Source organism: Sceloporus occidentalis, unplaced genomic scaffold (genome assembly GCF_023333645.1).
Source record: "Sceloporus occidentalis isolate IW3139 unplaced genomic scaffold, rSceOcc1.0.p SCAF_89, whole genome shotgun sequence".
NCBI lineage: Eukaryota > Metazoa > Chordata > Lepidosauria > Squamata > Phrynosomatidae > Sceloporus > Sceloporus occidentalis.
In genome coordinates this window covers 1,915,746-1,940,876 of record NW_028317069.1, presented here as the reverse complement: position 1 = coordinate 1,940,876, position 25,131 = coordinate 1,915,746, and the positions used below count along the sequence as shown (strand labels likewise).

At 38.7% G+C, this 25,131-nt stretch overlaps 1 protein-coding gene across 1 annotated transcript; it reads left to right on the top strand.

Moving 5' to 3' along the window:
* The first annotated feature begins 1,580 nt into the window (after window positions 1-1,580).
* On the top strand, window positions 1,581-24,069 carry LOC149284687 (spectrin beta chain, erythrocytic-like). The gene is made up of 36 exons (XM_089496315.1): window positions 1,581-1,614; window positions 3,096-3,287; window positions 3,425-3,576; window positions 4,173-4,346; window positions 4,545-4,633; window positions 5,003-5,083; window positions 6,766-6,881; window positions 7,759-7,871; window positions 8,159-8,346; window positions 8,672-8,789; window positions 9,190-9,348; window positions 9,771-10,073; window positions 10,492-10,642; window positions 10,915-11,785; window positions 11,882-12,019; window positions 12,484-13,240; window positions 13,616-13,818; window positions 14,260-14,350; window positions 15,065-15,211; window positions 15,297-15,560; window positions 15,788-15,997; window positions 16,125-16,214; window positions 16,929-17,207; window positions 17,945-18,075; window positions 18,228-18,432; window positions 18,566-18,940; window positions 19,171-19,415; window positions 19,524-19,662; window positions 19,927-20,011; window positions 20,245-20,441; window positions 21,539-21,636; window positions 21,933-22,002; window positions 22,551-22,825; window positions 23,057-23,230; window positions 23,610-23,652; window positions 23,902-24,069. Exons 1-36 carry the CDS (start codon window positions 1,581-1,583, stop codon window positions 24,061-24,063), a joined length of 7,119 nt encoding a protein of 2,372 aa, XP_089352441.1. The 3' UTR covers window positions 24,064-24,069.
* The last annotated feature ends 1,062 nt before the right edge of the window (window positions 24,070-25,131 follow it).

The window sequence follows — 25,131 nt, the reverse complement described above, 5'->3', positions numbered from 1 at the left end:
AGAACCAAGTAAGCCAAGATAGGACAAACTGATACTTTTTGCTTTAGAAAAAAACAGCCCTGAGTGAAGGTAAGTTGGATCTTCTCACATGGGCACAGATGACTCTTTAATTGGTGCACATAAAATAGCAGAAAGCGGGCAGGTTAATAATGTAGATGTGGCAGAGGTTTGTGGTAAACGAGGGCTGGTGCAGAGGAACCATGTATCAAGTGCATACGTTTTTGTTGTAAGGGTTAAGTTCTGTGTCGTAACGAGGGGAAGAGATCAGTTCTGGCACTCAGGAAGATCTGTTGGGGCAAAGCCATGTTATGAGGTTGGGTAGCAAAGCTATGATGTAGGTGTGACATCATCATGTGTTCGAACTATTTTCCAAGTAGCACTCTACATCGTGACATCACAAAATTATTGTGATTCAAAAGTCTTGGGTTATGTAAATTGGGGTAAAACCGGGAATGATTTTGATTCAGAAATCTGAAAAATAGATTGAGATGCGATTAAGACAGACAAGGAATAATGTTATTGTGTGGTTCACCTTGGCACGCGGGCAGATCTATTGGGGCAAAGCCATGTTCTGAGGTTTGGCACCAAAGCCAGGAAATAAATAGCTTTAGCTACTTCTGTATCCGCAACATGTTAGTGGATCTAGAAAAGAATGTCTACCTTCTTAAGAGTGACTAGAACTACTATACATTTTAAAAATATATGACTTTGAGTATATTTTTGGCCATATATCTATGGGGGTCAAAAGGCTTTGTTCATTTCTGCCCTTCACTGAGCCTTTCGGCTAGTCAAAGAATTTGGCAGCTGTTACTGAGATAATTTTAGCAAGTCTATTTAAAGCGGGACTACGGGAATGAGAGTAACACAGCGGCCAGGAAAATCTGTAAGATTTAACTCTTTGAATTCCAGGAAGTAATTGCATCACATTCTTGTGATGTAAAACATACTTTACATGCAAGTACATCACTATTACAAGAAAGTTTGTGTATGTGTGTGTGTATGTACAGGTGTATGTATGTATGTATGTATGTATATGTCCAGGAACAAATCAAGTTGTTTGTTGTGTATATGTGTGGGGGCGGTGGACAGAATGTTGGTGTACTTACATTTTAGAATGTTATTAGCCAACATGAATGGGTAAGAGTAAAGTTTCTGAAAGTCATTCCTCAGGGCTGCCCCCAACAAGTGTCAGCTTACAGGATACCAACACAGCATGAGCCCACGTGGTTATTCCACGGACACATGATCTACCAAAACAAAGCTGCAATGTGCTGGGATTTTTCATCCGATTCCAGGATTATTATTATTATTGTTTTATATAGAGCCTTCATATTCTGTAGTGTTGTACAATGGGTAGACAGGACATAACAAGTAGTATAAAGCATAACAGGTGAGGAGGGCCCTGCTCAAAGGAGCTAGCAATCTAGAGGATGAAATGGGATGAGCAGATTCTCAGGGTCAGGAGAGGACTCTTTCATGTTCTATATGGGGGTTTAATGATAAGCAAACAACCTGCAACTAGGCCTCCTATTCCTTTACGTATGTTTGCCATATGGATAGTTTAACCTATAAATTGCGACATGGTTCCACCAAATTCAGTGCCTTCTGTGGGAGGTGAATGCTCCTACACCGTCCCTCTATTTTATAGATAATATATGAACCAAATGCAGACACCACTTGATGGAGGACCTGGTAGGAGAGTGCTCTGTGACGGCCATAGAACCTCTAGAATCCCAGGCGGACTGTCTCTCGCATGCGCTTGTTTGCTAACATAGTTCGCTGACTAGGTCACCTAAATGGTGGGACCATCTCTCGCTACACACAGGACACATATTGAGTAAAGCTAGAACACCTCCATACTTAATAGACAAGGAGATATAGGATAATTTTATTCTGTAGTTGCTTATGTACCTACATGTGTGACGTTTTTGAGCTTTGTTCTGCTTAGTTGAAAGCTACCTTATTACCCTTCACCCATTTCCCTGTGAAAGTTCAACAGTTTAGTTGATCAAAACTTCATGTCAGACTCACCGGGCTGTATGTACCTTCCATATCCCATACCATCTATTCTCAATTAATTTGTTTTTAGCCAAAATAAGCACCTTCGTGGGATAGCTATAAGAAAAAATAATAAAAAAGATCACAATATAAAAGTATTTATTTATATATATATATATATATATATATATATATATATATATATATATATATATATAATCGATCCTTTATGCATTTTAAGAATAAGTAGTCTAACATTCACATGAAATTCCAGGCAGTTTTAAACATTTTCGCGTTGGCCAGATGATCGCTGATAATGATTCGCGGGTCTGTTTAGTACAGCTCCCGCTCTCTCCTTCCATCAGGTGTTATCAAGTGAAACCAGAGTTGTGCGGACAGCTTATGTGATATCATACGCTCATGTTCTTCTCAACTTCATTCTTGGAATTCACTAACCAAATTCTTTGTGGCTTTCAGCTTTGAAATCAGCCACGTGAAAATGTGTCTTTTTTTTTTTTTGGTAAAGGTTTCAAATATCTTGTAAAATCACAAAACAAATAATCCAAACAAAGAAAAAAAAATATACCATAATATCTGAATAGTTATTTCCTTAGATTATATGTATGGTTAATGATAGCTCTAGGGTTTAACCAATTACATTGTTAGAATAAAATATATATTTTATTTTTCCCCAAAAATCATTATTTGCCCATATTTACTTTTAAAGTAAATATGGGCAAATAATGATTTTTTTTTGGAAAAGGACCTTTGTCCTTTGTAAAAGGACAAGGCTATATTTGATTGCCAAATGCATAGACGATGGCATTTAAAGTAATGCCCATATTCCCTTTGCGTCAATGCCCTTTATTCACCTAAACAAGCAACGTGTCCTACTTATTCACTATATTCTTGGCCGCTGGACGTACTGCTCCAGTTCTAGTACCCCACTATTTTATTGTAAGAAATGTGGAAAAATGGTGGGTATTCATCTGTGGCTTTTGTCATCCAAAACCATAAAGGATTCATATTCATAAATAATGAATAAGATATACACAGATATTATATGCTTCCCTTTTTTTTTTTTTTTTTTTACCCAGGATTCCATAATTCATGCCGGAGAGCAATCAGCCCGAGGAGCAATAAAATGCAGACCACAGATTTCGACAACTTGGAGATAGAGCAGCAGTATAGCAGCGTCAACTCTCGCTGGGAAACCACAGAAGATGAGCTGGACAATGATAACACTTCTGCCCGAATGTTCGAAAGGTCTAGGATTAAGGCCCTTGCAGGTAACTTGCCTTGGAAATGCTGACTGTATCATCTCTGATATTATTGGAAATATAAAAGGTCTATAAAGGGGTTTGCCAGAGAAATTTAGGCTGCAGAGTATAAAATCAGTCTCCTTCTTGTGCTCGATGTGTTCTAGATGAACGTGAAGCTGTACAAAAGAAGACGTTTACAAAATGGGTAAACTCACATCTTGCTTTTGTGAGCTGCCGGATCTCCGACCTTTATCTGGACCTAAGAGATGGGAGAATGCTGTTGAAACTACTTGAAGTTCTTTCAGGAGAGCAGCTGGTATGCTTTGTGTTCTTGATCTCCGCTATTCCTTATCCATAAATTCCATGTTTCCATTTGAAATCCAGATGATAATGTTTCTTCTGGTCAACAAGCAGAGTCTTCAGTGGTGGATCTCAAACACTTCCAACCAGTGCATTGCTCTCAGGATCTTCTGGCATGAGCATAGGTTAATAAATCAAGATTTTTTGTCCATATGACAGCCAGTGCTCATGAATAGTCATCCAATGCTCAATTCAGGAGAAAATATAGTCAAAAACAGCCTGGGTCCAGCCTGTGTCACTTCATAAGCATGCCTAAAAGATCTCGGATTGATCCATAAATTTAGGATTTTTACTGACCTTCTAGAATTTTAGGAGATCCTTGCCCCAAAGAGCTTACAGTCTCATATGCTACACTGCATAGTACTAATGTGTACAAGGTGGCACATTTCTTACCAATATGTGATGTCTGAACTAAATTCAGAGATTTATCTTGGTCGTTATAGTTTTTGGTTCTTCAATAGAGCATGGCACAGGGTTGGCCAAAATCATCTTCATTGGGGGAAGTAAAGTCCTGTCTACTCAGTTTAAATAGCAATGCCATTGTTTTCACAGCCAAGAAGAACAAAGGGGAGAATGCGCATCCACTGCTTAGAAAACGTTGACAAGGCTCTTAATTTTCTAAAGGAGAAGAGGGTGCATCTGGAAAATATTGGCCCCCATGATATTGTGAACGGTAACCACAGGTTGACATTGGGCCTCATTTGGACCATTATATTACGCTTCCAGGTATGTATGTTGGGGCGCATCTGGATTATATATATTCATGTGCATGGACATTTCAGACTGAGATAGGGAATAACAAGCAGGGTATTTTTGTGTTTTCTACAAATAAAAAAAATCTCTTTACAAAGGTTGATATATCACCTTAAAACCATGTTTTTTCCCTAAATTTATTAACCAAGTATTAAATCAATTCTAATACAGATACAAGATATTATAATTGAGACAAAGGAAAGTGAAACTCGGTCTGCCAAAGATGCCTTACTCTTGTGGTGTCAAATGAAGACAGCTGGGTAAGAAGGCAATGATTCTATTTGGCAGGAAACCTATATTTATTATTCATTATTGTTCTAATCTTAATAAATACATGAGAATCTACAGATATGTTACAGCCACAGGCAAAATCAACAGAATATATTCTTTTGGGATGGCCCATAAAACCCATGAATATCTATAGAAGCATTGATGGGAGAGCAATGGAAGAACATACAGTATTTTTGGGCCAATACCAGGAGTATCTGGGAATGTTTACCGACCTTTACGTCTTCTCCCACTATCAGCCTTAGTAGAGTGTATACATTATTTTTTACTCAATGAGGTGCCATCTTTTTAACACTCCCCAAAATACATTGAGAATAATCCAGCTCATGGTTTCTTTCCAGATACCCCAATGTCAATGTAAGAAACTTTACATCAAGCTGGAAGGATGGCTTAGCGTTTAATGCTTTGATCCATAAACACAGGTAAACACTTTATATTGTGTATAAGAATATTGTAGATTTTACTCCTTCTACCAGAATTGATGTTGGTTTATAACACACAACAAACAAAATAAAATCAAAGCAAAAGCTTAAAATTTAAATATGATTCATTTAAATGTACGCCTTTGAATGGTTGATGTGTTTACAAACCGGGATTTGTGCCCCCAACACCAGCTCCTCCAACCTATGCCCCCCCCCCCCACATCCCAGGTATACTGTTAAGTATGTTAATGTGTATGTAAGTATGTTGCTGTGTGTGTAAGTATGTTAGTGTGTATGTGTAAGTATGTTGCTGTGTGTGTAATTATGTTAGTGTGTATGTGTAAGTATGTTGCTGTGTGTGTAAGTATGTTAGTCTGTATGCTGGAAGTATGTTGCTGTGTGTGTAAGTATGTTGCTGTGTGTGTAAGTATGTTGCTGTGTGTGTAAGTATGTTGCTGTGTGTGTAAGTATGTTAGTGTGTGTGTGTGTGTGTGTGTATGTTAGTGTGTGTGTGTAAGTATGTTAGTGTGTGTGTGTAAGTATGTTAGTGTGACATATGATAAGTGTGAGGAAGTGAGGTGTATGATAGGAGAGAGAACGTGAGAATATATGAATAGGAGTGACAGGAGTAAATCTGATGACTTACGTACGTATGTTAGTATGTTCATGTGTGTATGAATAATCTATGTTAGTGTGTGTGTGTGTAGGAAGACATCTTGCAGGGGGGCCCTGCCATCTTTGTTACTCTTTTTTTATGGTGATGATCTGTTGCTCAGCATCTTGTAATGCGGAGAGCCACATGATATTCATAGGCTTTGATTTTATGAACTATATGGTCCCAGGTTGGATGAGGGTTATGTCAATCACAGAATCACATCTGACTTTGGTTTGGTTTGGAAAGATGTTCTAAATTACACCTTTGCTTACGATATAAAGAAAATAGTTAAAATAGTTTAGAACATAATTATTGCTGGAAAAAACACAATTAGGAAAGATTATGGAATAATAGAAAAGGGGCCAAGTGCCCAAAGGAATGAAAAGTATTGGAGAGTAGGACACAATGGGCTATTGAAAGGAGGGAAGCAAAGCTTGTAACCACAAGGAAATATCAAGTCGGGAGACAGAGAGACCGGTTTATAAAGTCTAGAGGTGAGTGTGGCCACCAAGATCCAGAATTATTTTCTATTACTTTAACATTTCAAAGATTTAAAAAAGAAGACGGCTGCTTGCTATAGGGCTGTTCTGGCTAAACAGTTTAGCTTAATGTTTCCAACGAGATTGAAGACGTGTGCGATCTGTATATTGTATCATGACCACGGAATGCCGCTCCGCACCTTTACTGCCAGGTTTTCTCGACTAACGTGAAAACAAAACTAAATATTTTAATGATTTTTATTGGCTGTTAAAATATTAATGGGTGGTTGAGTGCAGTCATTAAGCACTCTATTAGCACATTGTCTCCAGAGGGGCGTTCAATGAGACAATTACAGACGTTTATAAAAATATCATTCTGCTTTTTAGCTACTAGTGTTAGGAAGTGTTAAGATGGTAAGTCAACATATATATATATATATGTTACACGTTACGCAGAATAAGTTGGTTTTTGGATTATTGGGTCCCTGAAGGGTCCCAACAGTGAGGGCTTCGGTATAACATTAACCTGAAAAATGATTTATTCTTAGGCCTGATCTAATAGACTTTGAGAAATTGAAGAAGTCCAATGCAAGACACAACCTGGAGCATGCATTTAGCGTGGCCGAGCGACAGCTGGGAATAACACCGCTCCTTGACCCTGAAGGTAAGTGGAGCTATAAGAAGATCTCCTGGGATGTGTTGAGCTCAACTTATTATCCTGGAGATGTATCCAAAAGCACTAGAACAGCAAATTAAATTGCATCTCAAGGTGGCAATGTTGGGTGCCAAAAATTTATATTTTACAAACTGATCGAAAACAATAGGATGAGCTCCGGTGTTTGCAGCAAAAAAGACCTGAGCTGCACTTAAAATACACTTCAGAAAATAAATATGCTTATATATATGTTTTTAAGTTCATTATATTTATTCACTATTTATTTATTGTAGCCAAGTCTTGAATGTGATTATTCTTAATATTTCTTATTTATCACACTTAAATAACACTCTTTCTTGTTTGTTTTTGTAGAACGTTATATTATTATTTCTAATTTAACCTTTAAAGGTGTTAGAGTTGACAATGGGTAATGCATGGTGGAGGAACTCAAAGAATTATCATTGTTCGCGTGTGGGAGTTCTAGAAACGTGGTTTAGGATGAGTTGTGGTTGCCACATATTTAGCATATTCCAAAATGCACATTTTTACACCTGAGGCGCTTACGCCGTCCTCCGGCTTCTAGAGACTTTTCCAAAAATGTGTTTCCTGGCAGAATCCGCTTTGTTATTACCGGTAATTCCGTTTCAATATCCACATTGTATTTATTTTTTACATTAACATTGAGAATTATTTTATTCTGATTTAATAACACGACAGACTGCTTTACTTATTAAGTAGTACTACTGTAATTGCTTCAGTGTTGATTTGTTCACCTTAGAGGAAACTAAAAAAGGGCATTTTTGGAGGCTTAGAGGACATAGTACTCAAATGTGGGGGTTTGTTTGTAGCATATAACTTATCATTTTATTATAACTATATTTTTCAGATGTTTTTACCGAAAATCCAGATGAAAAATCCATTATTACATATGTAGTGGCATTTTATCACTATTTTTCCAAGATGAAGGCCCTGGCTGTAGAAGGTAAAAGAATTGGCAAGGTAAGATTTCCTATTACAACATGTTTCATTTACATTACATATTAAATGTGATAATAATTATTATTTAATTATAAATTACTAAAAAATATGCAATATTGTCTATTAATATTCCTACAATAAATAATAGTGTATTTATGGTCACTAATTTATAGTGTTGGTATGAAACGCCTGAAAGGTATTCTGTAGGGGTGCCAGTTACACGTTAAATATTTTATACTCTGCTTATATGTTTTTTTAAAGTAATATTACTAGACGCTTTATGTCTTGAAATGTCTACACTTGCTAAGGTTTTGGATGGTGCTATCGAGACAGAGAAGATGGTCATTGAGTATGAAGGGCTGACTTCAGACCTTCTGACGTGGATTGAACAAACTATCTCAGCTCTGACCAACTGGAAATTCGCTAATTCGCTCCTTGGGGTTCAACAACAACTCCAAGCATTCAGTGCTTATAGAACCACCGAGAAACCCCCAAAGTAAGTGACTGTCACACCCAAACCACCTTCTTCATATATCGGCAGAAGCTATTTTTCGAGACTGTTAAACAAGGTCTAACATCTAAAGATCCAGTGACCTCTTGTCTACAAACTGAACAGGTTCCACACCAATAGCATCTAATCTGGCAACAAGTTCTAGGTTTCTTTGTATAACTCCAATAACTCCAATGTAACCTAATGCAACTTCTACTACCAAGTCTCATGCCACGTTGATATGCTTGAGTTTACAAATGCATGCGTCTTTTAACATCATTTATGTATTTTCCCACAAATACATTTAATACAAATGTATTTCATTTTAAAGGTTCCAAGAAAAGGGAGACTTGGAGGTTCTTTTATTCACCATCCAGTCCAGGATGAGGGAAAACAAGCAGAAAGTATATGTGCCACCTGATGGGAAGCTGGTGTCTGATATCAACAGGGTAAGCAAAAAAGGAATTTGATTTTAAGGGATTCTGCGTAAGGCACACAAGGAGTGTGAATAGCGTGTTTTGTTTAAAAGGGAACCAGGGTGGGCAAATCAGTGGCATGTTGAGGCCAATCCCAACCCACGAGTCAAACGCACTCAAGAAACCCAGTAACCCAAGAACGATCTACAATACTCAACAAGTGTATTGGTTTCAGCTGGTTTGGCTCCAACTTCTCCCATCTTCAGGAGCGGGGCCAACGCAAAGCCTATTTAGTTGTATTTGCTGAGGGATTATTTATAGACTAGTCATATATGCTATAATCCATGTTGTTCGCATGTATGTTCACGTGTCCTAAATCTTGCAAGTGCATCTACTATCCGATAATATGTGGCTTTGGCATAATCTGAAACAGGCATGGGGTCGTCTTGACAAGGCAGAGCATGAGCGAGAAACGGCGCTAAGGAATGAACTCGTTCGGCAGGAAAAGTTGGAGCAACTGGCAAAACGCTTTGACCGGAAGGCAGCCATGAGGGAGGCCTGGGTGGCCGAAAACCAGCATCTCATTTCACAGGTAAACGTCATCAGGTTTATGCTCATAGGAGGCTATTTTGAGAGAGCAACTCTGGTGCAGATCTTTAGTATTGATCTTATTGATTGAACCATTCCACTGGTTGCTATGGTAATAGCACTACACAAGTGCTACGTATATAAAGCAGTCCTAAATACGCCTCTGCTTGTACTTATACACAAGTACACAAGTAATGAGTTAACTTGTATGGCGGCTAGGTAGCAACTCTTTGTAGTAAATATAACAATATTCATATTCAAAATTGCTGACTGCTCATCAAAGCATCCATCTCAGGTACATTTCCCTAACATACATTCTAAAAATTGGTATTATGCAGTCTTTGCAGTAACAATATACTTGTGTATACACGATCACAACAAAATATATCTAGAACAATTTTATAAAGCAACACTTGTTCCCTACAGGATAATTTTGGTTATGATTTGCCATCAGTGGACGCGGCCAAGAAGAAGCACGAAGCTATTGAAACGGATATCTTGGCTTACGAGGAGCGTATTCAGGCACTGGTGAATGTAGCCAAGGAACTGGAGAATGAGAGATACCATGACATAAAGAGAATCAACGCCAGGAAAGACAACATAGTACGTCTTTGGCAATACCTTCTAGAGATGCTTCACGCACGACGCAAGAGAGTCATGATGAATCTGGAACTCCAGACTCAGTTCCAGGAAATGTTGCAAGCCGTTAGCTGGATGGATCAAATGAAGGTAAAAAAAACATGTTTTACTGAAGGGTCTCACATGTCTATAATTGATCTTCCCTGCATTTACCTTGTAGAGGGGTCTCCTCTGTGGTCATCTAGTTTACAAACTTCTAAACTCATAGATTCTAAACTTCTAAACTCATAGATATTATATTTTCAGACAAGGTAGACACTACCATTTGGGGTAGACAATCCCCCATATGCATTTGGACGGCAATCTTGCCCCCATTACCTTGCCTTTCAGGAGATTGATTTGTCAACCTCCTGCTTACCAGTGTGCATGTATAGTATACTCGCTGCCAACCATCTACAGAACTGGTGCAAGAGTTCCAAGGGGTCTAAGAAGGGGTCTAAGAAGGGGTCAAAGGGAGTGCATTATTCCTTTATTCATTTCGCCTTTTCTCCTTTCCAACATGACCTAGGTTGGGCTTTTATCACAAGATTTTGGGAAACACCTAAATGAGGTGGAATATTTACTTCAAAAACACGCCTTGGTTGAAAGTGATATCGCAGCCCAAGAAGATAAAGTGAAGTCTTTTAATGAGGCTTTGGTTAAGTATGTAGGTGGAGATGGTAAGTTGGTTGTCAAAATTATCAAAAATTGTATTATTCATAAAGGTTGAGGGATAATGTACTAACTAGAGTTGATACAGACACCGTTAATCTCTAGGGCAAATTATTCATTTGGCTTTTTTAAAGTTTCTAACCTATCATGAAGATGACTTCCATGCCTGAGCATGAATTAGGATAGGCTTCAGACACAGCTAACAACAAATATATTTGTGGTTAGCTATTATATAATATTTAAATATTTGCGCATAACCCACTGCTGTTGGCTCATGCAGGATACCAGCCCTGTGATCCACAAGTAATTAAAGACCGGGTCCGTCACCTCGAACTCTGCTATGAAGAACTTGTTATGTTAGCGGCACAGAGAAAAGCCCAACTATTGCAATCCAGGTGCTTGTGGAAGTTCTTCGGAGATATGGATGAGGTTGAGAGGTGGATAAAGGAGAAGGAGCAGATATACACCTCAATGGACTATGGGAAGGATCTAACAAGTATTTCCATTCTTCAAAGAAAGCACAAAGCTTTTGAAGATGAACTGAAAGGTCTTGAGTCTAATTTGCAACAAACCATTAAAGATGGAGAAACACTGATTGCCAAGAAACACATGGGGTCACCCAAGATCAAAGAACGAATTGACAAAATCAAAGTACAATGGTCTCAGCTGAAAGAATTAGCGGCCTTCCGCTTAAAGATCCTGTGTGATGCTGAGAACTTCTTCCAGTTTCAACTGGATGCAGACGACCTGGCCGCAAGGATGCAGGACACTTATCGCATCATGCAAAGTGATGACATTGGCCATGATGAATATTCCACCACAGTACTGGTGAAGAAACACAAAGATCACCTCGATGACATCATGTTGAACAGGAACGTCTTGGAGGGTCTCAAGCATCAAGTGCAAAACTTTCCAGAAGAGTTTAAAATATCGCCAGAGATAGACAGCCGGCATCAAAAATTAGAGGCACTCTATTCTGATTTGGCCTCCCTCGCAGACCTGCGCTCTCAAAAGCTTCAAGACGCTCTAGCATATTACACTATTCTTGGCGAAATAGATGCATGCGAATTGTGGATGAATGAGAAGGAGAAGTGGCTGGAAGAAATGCAGATCCCAAGTTCGCTGGAGGATATGGGGGTCATTCAGCATAGGTAGAGAACACCTCTTACATTTTGTTTTACAATTGAGAATGGGGTTGGTATGTTGGACAATAAAACGGCTTTATAAATCCCATTGTTATTTTTCAGATTTGATACCCTTGATCAAGAAATGAACACTTTGGGCTCTCAAATTCAGAATGTAAACAGTGAATCCAATGCTTTAATTGAAAGCGGACATCCCAACAGAAAGGAAATAAAGCAGTGTCAGGACCATATGAACACCAGGTAAGAAGACGAGTACTCGAAGAATAGGAAAAACCTGTTATTTTAGTATGGGGAATGCAGAATAAAAATTGATTTTTTTTTGTGTTCATTTTTATTAACATACCTCAGAAGACATCAGAAATAACATAGTGTACATTACTTATAGCAAAGTACATATGTTATACAAGCAATGAAACAGTGTGGCCTCAATGTAACGGTAAGATGCAGCCTGAATGTGTCTTATGTCTTAGATAATGGATCAGATACATAACATCTGGCATTCCAATAGAAAACCATGTTTTAACAATGACATAACAAAACATATTACAGTGAACTGGCATGCCCCTTCCAAAATATACGTTTTAGGGGACCGTTATTACTCCTTATTGACTAATATAGTAACACCACATTCCACATATCAGAGAAGATAGAAATATTCCATTAAAGAGACTAAAAAGGTCATACTTGTTTCCCTTTTTTCTCAGATGGACAGTTTTTCAGGAGATGGTGTCTCATAGAAGAAAAGCCATTGATTCTGCACTTGGGCTCCACAATTATGGCCTTGATTGTGATGAGACCAAGAACTGGATACTCGAGAAAGTCAGGGTGGTAAATTCTATACAGGACCTCGGGAATGACCTAGCTGCCGTGATGACCGTGCAGAGGAAACTATCTGCCATTGAGAGGGATCTGGCAGCCATAGAAGCTAAACTCATTAGTCTGCAGGAGGATGCTCAGAGACTAGCTGACGATCACCCTGATCATGCCCAAGACATTCTCGACAGATTGATTGATATTAACAATGTCTGGCAAGATTTACAGAAGGCGTTACAAAACCAAGAGGATTCGCTAGGGGAAAGTAGCAAACTGCAGAAGTTTTTGGTAGACTTGTATGATTTTGAAACGTGGCTCTACAGAGCCCAGCAGACAACCGCTTCAGATGATGCACCAAACTCATTGCCAGAAGCAGAACAGCTACATCACAACCATCTGGCGCTTAAGGACGACATTGAACGCCACAAAGGCGATTTCCACGATGTTGTTGACACTGGAAATACGGTAACTAGCGGGCAAACAGATCCTCAGTATCAACAACTGGACCAAAGAGTAAGAGACATAGAAGGTGGTTGGAATGATCTTCAGAAGATGTGGGACAACAGAGAAAAGTTCCTTTCTCAGTGCCTTGAGTTTCAAAGGTTTTTAAAGGACGTGAAGCAGTCTGAAGCTATCTTAAACAACCAGGTACTCTCCATGTTATTTCATGTAGTCTTTTGTTATGGGATTTATTTTAAAATCAAATTGTGTTTGATGCGTAATGAAGTACAACACTTGTGTGATACTATGGAAAGGTTTTAGTTAATGGACATTATGTGGCCACATGTAAGGAAGTCAATAAGTCTAAAAAATGATCATCTCACAAAACAAGCAATGGAATGTCACCAGTATCAGGAACATTCTATTGTCTTTTTAAACTTTTCACCAAAATTACCTCTTTTGAATAGTTCATTACCAAATACCCAACATTAAGAAGCTCCTCGTTTAGAAGACAATTTCAGGAACATGGTTTAGATGTTTAGATCTTTAGATCATAAATGCTGTCTTTTTTTTTTCTTGAAGGAATATGTCTTTGCACATACTGACCTACCCAACACACTCCAAGCTTCTCAGAACAGACTGAAAAAACACGAGGACTTCCAGACCACCATGGAGAATAACGAAGAGAAGATTACTGGGACCATAGAAAATGGAAAGAGATTGGAAAAGGAAAAGAACATATTTGCCGATAAAGCTTTGGAGAAAGTTGGCTCGCTTCAAGATAGGTATGATGTTTAAATGTTTCTAAAATCCAAGTAGAATCCAAAGATCATATTCTTTAAGTAAATTGTACAATAGAAAGAATTAATGGTGCAGTTATTATAGGTGTATTTTTCCTGTTTTTTTTATTTTATATTAGAACACTGATCTTGAGTCATCTGGTGTCTTTCTGGATTTGGCCACCCGTGGCCAACAGTATTAAAGCATTTGAAAACATGACATCTGTTGCTTTCGTTTGCCCAGTTTTGTATTATTTGACAACTGTATAGGTTGAACAAATTTTAATTAATATTTTTAATTACGTGAGGACTTTTTAGGCAGACACGTTTCAAGCTTTCCTTCCTTTTTTTTTAATGTGTAGCGCTGTGGAAACTGGAATTTTAAGGCGTTGAATATGTTGATTATAAGTTTACCTCCATAGCTTATTATATGTTATCTCTTTTCAGGTACACCAAGAATGTGAACAAGGCTAAGGAAGTTTACGTGTTACTGAAGGATAATTATGACCTCCAGAATTTCTTAGAAAACTGTGATGAAGTAAGTTTTAGATTTTCATGGCTTTTATTGGGTAGAACATTGAAACCCTACCAAAAACAGATTTAGATTTAATATCCCTTTCTCTGCGTGGGTTCTGGGTCATCCTAATTTCCTCTGCATCCTAGCTTTTCTCCTTCTTTTACCCAATTTTTATTTCAGTTAGAAGACTGAAAGTATAAAGATGAAAATACTAGACAAATCCATTTAACACATTTCCATATTTATGCTTGCACCTTGATAGTTTCTGCTCTTATTCTGCTGTAACATTCATATTTTACATTGTTTGTGGTTGGATACTCTTGGCTTTTGTCTTCCAGTGGACCTTTGATAGTAGAATAAGTGACCTGAACTAAGATGGTTGCCCACCACGCTGGCGTTAGTTTAGACGAATTGCTTTTATGCTGAAAGTTGTAGTTTCTTCTTTAGTTTTCACTTGATTTTGCCATTTTGACTTGAAGATAAATGACTCTTTGAGGTTCTATGTACTAGAGTGAGTTTTGAAGGACCACTAGGCGTGATGAAGGACACATGCCAGCGAGCTTCCAAATTTGCTCTATATGCATAATGCATATGTAATGTGGGAGATTTCCTAAAACATCCATGATTCAACTATATATTATAACTGTATCAGCCCTTCCAGTAGAAAAAGATCTCAGAGGTTTGCCTTCATAATGTTCAACTTTGGCATTACATATAATATTTTTTATATTTCAGTTAACCTTGTGGATCAATGATAAATTGCTGACCGCTCAAGACACGTCGTATGACGAAGCTCGGAACTTACACAGCAAATGGCTAAAGCATCAAGCTTTTAAAGCAGAACTCGATTCCAACAAAGAGAGGCTTCACAAGATTGACTCTGTGAGTCCTTTGAAATTTAGTAAATGAAAAATAACAAAAGAATATGTTTTAGGAAGTTCTTAAATGTTTTATTTGCTGTTTTAAGGAAGGGAAACAACTGGCTCGAGAGAAAGGACAGTTTGAACCAATAGTTTCTGAAAAGTTACAGCAGTTACATGCTCTGTGGGACGAACTGGAGTCAACAACCTTGAAGAAAGAGCAGATCCTTTTTGATGCCAACCGGTCTGAGTTGTATGAACAACAACATGCGGATATCGTTAAATGGGTAAAGGAGATGGAACAGCAGGTGGCATCTGATGACTACGGACACGACCTGACAAGTGTTAATATTCTTCTCAATAAGCACAAGGTACAAATACTGCTATGTATCTTGTTATGGGTGATTTAGAACTTTGGCGGGCTTGGGAGCTTGGGTTGCTATCAATCCAAATTAATGGGCAATACAGAATAACCCGCGAGTACATCTTGCATAGACTTCTAGAGGACATTGCCATGTCTTGTGTCTCCTTGGGATTTGTTTAAATTTGTTTAAAGGACACACCTTTTTGGTTCTTATTATTTCTACTTCATATACAGAGAATTGAAGATCAGATAGATCAAAAGGCGAAAGAAATTGAGGAAGTTATTCCTGTAGCTCAAGCGTTCACCGGAACGCAGCCCAACGAGAAAGAACAAAATATTAAAGTACAATTCTTACAACTTCAAGAGCCCTTGCAAGACAGAAAGAGAAAGCTTAATTCTTCAAAGCAAGTACATCAGCTGCACAGGGACTTGGAAGATGAAATAGTGAGTGGCTTGGTGCTCTATTTTCAAAAGTATTGTAAATCATTTCTACATAGTGCCTAAGAATGTTTGGGTATAATGCAAAGGTATGCCTTTATATTACGTGACCACTGTAGATGTGTTCTTTTAGATGTGGGTTCAGGAGAAGCTGCCACTTGCAGAGTCCAAGGAATATGGGAATAATCTTCAGACAGTCCAGATGCTATTGAAGAAGAACCAGGTAATCCTCCTTTGTAATATTTCATCTTCAGCCATTATTATTGCTAATTGGTGGTTATTTATAATGAGCCATTCTAGTGCAGAGTTTTAAGATGGATCTTTCAAAGTGGTCTTTTGATCTCCGCTGATTGGATAATCCCATGACCATATGGCTTCTTATGGGGTGAGGCCAACTATGTGTGGAGGGTCAGGGTAACCATTCATGGAGCAGGATACCCCCAGAGTGCCTTTTATTTTTAAAAGGGAATGAGGGTGAGGATTACGGTAAAGTGGGGAGAGGGCAGGCAGAATATGGATGGGAGTGAGCACTGTTCCCTTGCCAGGAGAAAGAAGACACTAACCCAGAGAACCCTTTGACTTTGCGTCAAGCCTGGAGAATTCCCATGGATGCCCATTTGCTAAAGTTATAATACTTTATCTCAAACTTTGCACCAGAATTACTTATTCTAAAAAAATAAATTAAAAAAATTAGCAATGTAAGCATGCTCTTCTATAACGATCCTATTAAATGGTGAAGACCAGATGTAATATTTTGTCCTGGCAATTTAATTTTCTCACTCTTTGGTAAATTATCCTTTCGAATATTTCTATTTTACACACTACATAATGTACGTGTTTATTTGAAGAATGGACAGTTGTTATACTCGTTTCATTTAGCACTGCTATTTAACATATTGTGTTTTCACAAGATCTATATTTAATCAAAACGTTCTAGACTTTGCAAAAGGAAATTGCCGGCCATGGTCCCAGGATAGACGATGTAGTTAAACGAGCTGTGAATATGGAGGCTGAGCCATACATTGATCCCCAACCTATTGAAAAACAACGAAAGTCTCTGCAAGCGCTTTGGGATCGTATACAGACAGCGACTGCCAACCGAGAGAAATCCCTCAAACTTGCACACGAGGCACAGCAGTACTATATCGACTCCACTGAGGCCGAGGCTTGGATTGATGAACAACAGCTTTATATGATTGGAGATGAGACTCCAAAGGTAACACCATCAATATATCACATTTCTAAACTGAAAAGCGGTAAGGTTCTGTTGATTCCACAGATGATTCCATTTACAGTTCAGCCCTCCAACAGTGGTGGTTTAAATGGTGATCAGACGTCCATAATGTTACTGCTTCGATAAGATAATTAAAGGACTCAGACCTTAAGCTTTATAGGCTATAATCACAAAGGACACCACTATAATCATGTGATGGGTCACCTTAGCTGTGAAGGCAACAGGAACGTTAGATAGTCTACTTCCTAGGTGGTGATGGGTTTAGCCATCTGGTGTCTACCATTAAGGTGTTAGAAGTGCGTGTCTGGATTCACAAATCTCTCTTTCATGTCCTCTACACTTTTGAAGTAGACCCATGATGGAACAGAGATAGTGGCCATCAGAACCACAGGCCATCTGTTCCTGTATAGTAGATTGTTAGTAAAGATGACGTGTGAGGGCCCCTGCACTTTAAAAATCCCTGACCAAATTCAATGGCTGGAAAGAACACTTGTAATGTTACATTTTAGAAGACCAACAATACACAGCAGTAAAACCTTGTCCCTAAAGCATTCTCTCTAAAGGTATGTCCAGTAGATAAAGTAAGACTATGTCAATAAGACTCTGATTAGCCTCTGACATAATCTCCTGGCAGTGGTATCAAAATAAAATCGTTCAAGTGAATGTATGATGTCATATGTTATATATGTTATATGATGGATTCTCTTGTTTTCGGAAAGGATGAAGAAAGCGTGGTTCTACTGGTGAAGAGACATCTAAGTCTGCAGCATGGAGTGGAACTTTACAGGAAGAATATTAAAGATTTGGCAGATCAGTGTCAGAAACTCCTTGCTCTAGAGCACCCTGACAGGTAACTATACTAGGGTCCTCAGAACATTAAATTAAGGGTCACTTAGATGTTTTCCAGCGTTTACAGCTTCAACAGTCATTTACAACATTAACTTGTACCAAACTTTTGAAGCGTGGTAAATACTCAAATAATATTCCCTGTGTTAAATACAGTGAACAACTAATCCGACGCCAAGGCAATATAGAAAAGCAGTATGCAGCGTTAAGGGAAATGGCTAACGACCGCAGACAAAGATTGGACAATATCTATCACATGTTTCAACTAAAGCGTGAAGTTGAGGATTTGGAACAGTGGATCGCAGAGAGGGACATGAAGGCGTCATCCCAGGAAATGGGACAAGATTTAGACCATGTAACTGTAAGTATGAAGTTGCATTAAAGCCAACAGAAAAATGTTTATGCATCTACATATATATAGAGCGAGAGAGACAGAGAGAAAGAAGTTATAGTAATGATGGTGATAAAGTTACAAATAATATTATGTTTTCCAGGTGCTGAGAGATAAATTCCGTGACTTTGCCAAAGAGACGGGGGCCATCGGGCAGGAACGTATAGATAATGTAAACATCCTAATTGAAGAACTGATAGATAATGGTCATTCTGAAGCTGCCAAGATTGCAGAATGGAAAGATAACTTGAACGAGAGTTGGGGAGACTTGCTGGAACTGATCGACACCCGTGTCCAGCTATTGTCTGCATCTTATGAGCTCCATAAATACTTTTATGATGGTACAGAGATCTTAAACATGATCCAGGAGAAGCACACAGAGCTCCCAGAAGAAGTGGGTGCTGATGAATACACAGCCGAGTCCCTGCATAGGGTACACACAGCCTTTGAAAGGGACATTCATTTTATTGGATCCCAGGTATGTCATCAGGAGAATGCCACGTTTGTAACTGGACACCACTGTTTTCCATAGGTTCATGGACCATTGTGCATATGGGAATCAGTGATATTATACAAACATTCGGGTTATTTATAATGAGCAGTCATGGGGTAGAGCCACCGGCTTCCTTATATGCCAGTGTGTCAGGTCATGCAAGAAGAAGTACACTAAAATGTTGTTTTTATTTCATGTTATATTTGTCTTCGCAGGTCCAGGTTTTCCAAGATGTGGCCGCTCGACTATACGCGTCGTACGCAGGGCAGCAAGCTATGGATATACAGAAAAAGGAGAGGGAGGTTGTTGAAGCTTGGAAAGGCTTATTAGACGCCTGTGATGGCCGCCGGACTGAGTTAATTAGTGCAGCTGAGAAATTCAGGTTTTTCAGCATGGTGCGGGATTTAATGCTATGGATGGAGAACATGATCCGACAGATTGAAACCCAGGAAAAGCCAAGGTAAGTGCCGGATACATGTGTGTTATTACACGTGTGTAAAAGTGCTCTTCTGACAAGGTTCTAATATATCGCGTGCCTTCAGCTCAATTACTGATTTTTATTTTACAGAGATGTGTCTTCTGTTGAGTTCCTTTTAAAATATCACCAAGAACTCAGAGCACAGATTGAAGCAAGAAATGCAAGTTACGCCAGTTGTGTTGACCTGGGAAACACGCTCCTGGCACGAAATCATCCTGCTTCCGCAGAGGTAATATGCTACTTGACCATAGTTGTTCCATGTGGTGGTGACCAACTGTATAGCAACAAGGGGCAAGAGGTCCTAATCTGGGCAGAGAACAGAGACATATGGTCATCTTATAATATTAGCCACCATAAGAAGTAACCCTTAAAATCTTAAAATGTATTCATGAAGGTTAATTAAATGTGTAAAATTTTCAGTTAATGAATGTGTACATAATTTAAATAATGTAACTTTTTGACTAATTAAACATTTTGGTCTGTCATCAAACAGATAAAAGAAAAGCTGGACCAGCTAGCGCAAAGGAGAGCTGAGATGGTGGAGAAATGGGACAAGCGCTGGGACTGGCTTCGTCTGCGTGAGTAGTGAATGGATTGGCATAAAACCTGGGAAATAACTAAACCTCTTAAATGAACCTTTGAACCTTAGTTGAAAAGGACAACTTTAATCTGACATTTGAGATTTTTTGGGGCTGTCTATTAGGGAAGCGTCACAGAACTGAATACATGAAATGGTTGTAAACTCTGCAAAATGTCGCACAATATACAATCAGCCCCATTGTGGTTAATTCTTGTATGTTGATCATTTCAGTGCTAGAGGTCTGTCAGTTTGCAAGAGATGCCTCCATGGCAGAAGCCTGGTTAATATCAAAGGAACCTTACCTATCCACAACACAAGTCGGAAATAGCCTGGATGATGTAGAAAAGTTATTAAAGAGGCACGAAGCTCTTGAGAAGTCCACCGCAACGTGGGAGGAACGATTTTCAGCACTCGAAAGACTGACTACCGTAAGCTGACAGAACAACAGTCTCAGCATTCATGGAACACTGGCTGACGTGATTCTTACTTTTAGGGAAAAGATCAAGAATATTTAAATTTAAATGCCTCTGTTTGGAACACTGACTATTAAAAGCTTCCCGACTACCCCATACGTTGTGATCTGTACCTGTTTTCTTCCTTTCCTTCAAGTCCCATATGTTTAAGCTCATCCCGCTAGGATATCTCTGTCCTTATATCCAATTATTTTTTATTTTTTTTTATTTATTTTTTTTTATTTTTTTTTTTTTATTTTAACATACAAAAAACAAACAAACATGGCGTGGTAAGGAACGGGGTAAACTTTATGTATTTAGAATAAGAAAACTTAATAAAGTTGTTGTATGCACTTATAGGGATGATACTAATTCATCAAATGTTTTGAACCAAAAGCCCCAACAATTATAAGATTTCCATGAGTTTAGGAAGGGCCAACTAATTGCTCTTTCCATTTTTATCTGGAAAAATAACTGGTTGATGAAGTGATTCCAGATAGGAGGACTAGGTACTTTCCAATTTCTGGCTATTATGATTTTCATTGCTACTAGGCAATGCGTAAGTAATAATTTATCTTTCTTTTGTAAAGGCGGCCATTTTAGATGTAATAGGGCTACCTCTGGTATTCTTTTAATCTTTATTTTAAGTAAGGTGTCCAATAGGTCGTACATCCTGTTCCAGATAGGTCTAATTTGTCCACATTCCCACCAAATATGTAGGTATGTTCCATCGTCATTATTGCATCTCCAACAGGTAGAAGAACTGTTGGGATACATACATTTTAACTTAGACGGAACCAGGTACCATCTATTGGTCACTTCCTTATATCCAATTATAATAGTCTTGTGATCTCATTTTGCTTTCTCCATTTCCACTAAACTCCTTTCTCCTTCACCTCTGTCTCATCAGTTCTTCTCTTGTCCACATTCCTGCGTTCTTCATACCTTCTGCTTCCTTATGGTGTCTCCTCAATTACTCCGCTCTGTTACAAACTACCACACATGCACTTGATGTGAAAGTATTCTTGTTTAATTAAATTATCCTATTTGTGTATTTTTGTCTTTTCTTTCAGTTGGAGTTATTGGACATCAGGAGATATCAGGAGGCTCAGAAACAGAAAATTGAGAAGGCAGATGAATCAGACCAGAGACAAGACCACCTGGAGACACAGTAGGTTTAACTGAAATTAAAAGTTCCTTAGCACCAATAAAGACAAATTAATGTATAATTAGGTGCCTTTAATACAATTTAATAGGTTTTAGTAAAATGAACCATGCAAGCTCTGGGTGATATTAGTCAATGGCTTCCTGCAACTCCTCAAGTTGTGATCTTAACAAATGCATGGTTTTGGTCTTTGTTTTCATTGTTGCCTAATAGAACACAGATGAACAGACAACGTTTCATGATTGTGCTTTGCTTTTATAAGTTATACGTTTTTATTTAATTTTGCTATCTGTTTGATTAAGCTTCGAGCAAGACGAGGAAGGTGAGCAAGAGGAAACACAAGTTGGAAGTTCAGCTGAAGAACCTACTCAGGTGAGGTCATACAGTTCAGTTATTTTGTTTTGGATGTACCTCTCCTGCATGCATTCTCTTATTAACATAAGAAAAAATTGTCTTAATTCAATGAGTTGTCTAAAATCGTACTCACCAGTTGAACTCATGGGGCACATAAGCAAGCAATACGTGATAACTGCACTCATTCACGTACAGGTTAGCAAACACTGAATGAGTAATTGAACAATTAGATTTGTGTCCAGATCCCCTTGATACAAACTGATACAAATAGGTCGTCACCATGGTCTCACCAAAGGCACGTCACCATGGTCTCACCAGGCTAGGTCCAATCGCAGTGCACCTGCTGGACATGCTAAGGCTCACCCTTTGCGATCGAGCATTATGACAGCGACATGCGTTGTATGTAGTTGGATATAGTTAACTGGAGGAGTAGTCGTGTGAAATCGGCTCAGGTGGAAAAGACGTTGCTGAGTAGCGGGGTCCTCCTGAGATTTGGATTATAACTGAACATTCATTAAGACTAATTAAATCTCTTATGTAAACATGGTTTCTGTGTTGTATTTTAGGTAGAAGAACCAGAAGAACACAGATTGCCGATTGTAGTAGAAGTAAGTGTTGTTGACACCCAGGACCACGAAGAGGAGAAGAGACACGGAGAAGAACAGAAGACAGAAATTCCCGGGCAGACTGAGCACAGCGTCATGCAGCCAGCCGTTAGCCAAACTGAAGAAGAGACGCCTATCGTCCCAGAAGAGACGGGGAGTTCTGCCACTATCCAAATGCAGGGATATTTAGCAAGAAAGCACGACCTTGAAGGGACACTCAAAAGGGCTGCCAATAGGTAAACCTCCAAATGGCAAACAGGTTCCTCTTTCCATCAATATTTGTGCCCTCCAACTAGATGAATTAAAGAATCCAACCCCTCTTTGAAACCACTTTCCAAGTGGAATGTAAGAAGCTGACACATTTAATTTGGGATCTTGTTGCTTATATAAGCAAAACCTTTTGAGTGATCAATATATGCCCTTATATATATATATATATATTTTTTGTTTTTGTTTTTGTTATACAGGTCCTGGTCAAATGTCTACTGTACACTAAAGAATAATGACTTATTTTTCTATAAAGACGCCAAATCTTTTGCCATGAATGAACTTTTGCAAGATGAACAATCACTTCTACTAAGCAACGCAAGTTGCGAAGCAATGGCAGATTATAAAAAGAAAAAGCACGTTTTCAGGCTACGGTAAGTAATTAAGCGACATTAAGCGAGAGCCCGCAGCCCATAACAACCCATTAAAAGTAGTTAAAAGTAATTGGGTCATTGTAATGCCTATCGATCATTGCTTTACCTCTAGTGACACCATATTTAAATGTTTTACAAATAAATGTTATTAATGAGATTCTTTCCAAATAAACAGTAAACTTAAATCAAAGACAAATAAGACACGATATGGAAATCATTAATGATGTCACAATGAGATCCTACACATTTGTACTTTTCTCTTTAATACATCAATGATATTGTATGTAATATACTTGATTCAGATGATTCTAGAGAAACCTTACTTACATTTCAACATTTATGCAAAATTATGCATTATTAACACATTTTCATTTTTCAGGCTAGGAGATGGCAATGAATGGCTATTTCAAGCAAAGGATGAGGTATGGGCATCATGCAACATTGTAGTCCTTCTTATTGCTTACCTAATCACATCCAAATATTTATTGGCTATATGTTACCCAATTGGCTGAGGTCCACTGGTTGGTCCAATGTTCAGAGTCTTGCTTAGCCTCCTTTTGGACATGCATGAAGACCCAAAGAAGGAAGCGGAGGACATGTTTTATCCCTCCCTTAACAGGCGTGTCATCGAAGCTGTTAATAATGACATTAACGCCCCGTGTTTTTTACAGAACGAACGCCAGTCTTGGATTGAGGTTTTAAGAAGTGCGATTGCAGAGACATCAGATCAGAAACCAAAGTCACGAAGTCTGCCTGTCCCATCTGCATCTACTTCTGAAAGCAAGCCAGAGAAGAAAGAAAAAAGATTCAGCCTCTTCACCTCGAAAAAATAGCCTCAGTATCAGCCGAATCAGAGAAAGTACTGTCCTGATCTAAATAAAGACTTTTAGCACAGTCATTCTTGGGAGGTAGTGATTATTCACTGACCCGGGCGAGTCCTAACCAAAGACCACCGCTGAATGTTGTTGCTGTGGTTCATATTTGTAGTCCAACATCGTCTGCTAAAGTTGGTTAATCATATGTGAAATTTACTGATGTGAATGAGCTTTAGGATTCTTCTGATTCCCATGGTGTGTCATTGAGAGGTGTGCATTCTCAAGTATCCTTGTATGTAGATCTAATGTAGTTCCTGTTGCCCCTTTGGTAATGTTGGCATTTTGTTCCCCAATATAACCATACCTAGGAACTTCCCAAGGCTGCCCCCCAGAGCTCCCCCTCTCTCTTGCTCCTTAATGGGGGTAGGAGGGGTGTCTAAGGGGTACATGCATAGGGACATGGCGAGCACCAAATACGCTGTTAAGGGGTGGGCAGGATCTGAACAGGGGGTAGACATGGCAAAGAAGAATCAGCTCTGGAGCCTCTGGTTACGATCTGAAGGGTTCCCGGTAGCACTGCTGCTAATGACATCTGTCATTATTTTACCTGGCATGTGCAAGGTGCGCACCACCATTTTCCCTGGCATCTCAGTTGGCAAAACTGGCAACGTGTGTTTTTCTGTTAGCTGAGTGCCAGATTAACACATATTCAGTGGCATAACGTCCAAAGTAGATACTCAACAGGGTACAAAGAAGGGGCACTCAACAAAATTAGCCGGACGGCTACAGTATTTCACGTTAAGTCATCATCATCGTGCGTCTGCTTGTCCTGAAGGACTGGGATGTAATAAGAAAGTATTTAATGGTATAGAGTGTATCATATATATTAGTGTATATAACTTTTTATGCATATTATGCCGTGATTCTATTTCATTTCCTTTCTGTATGTTCTTCTTCCTGCGGCATTTTTCTGTTCTATTTTTCCTGGTTTCTCTTCCTTTGCAATACTGTCTTTCTGCTTCTCTCTAGATGGCTTGTAGTGTAACATGCAATTTGCACCTTGGCTAGATCCTTTCTAGATCCTTT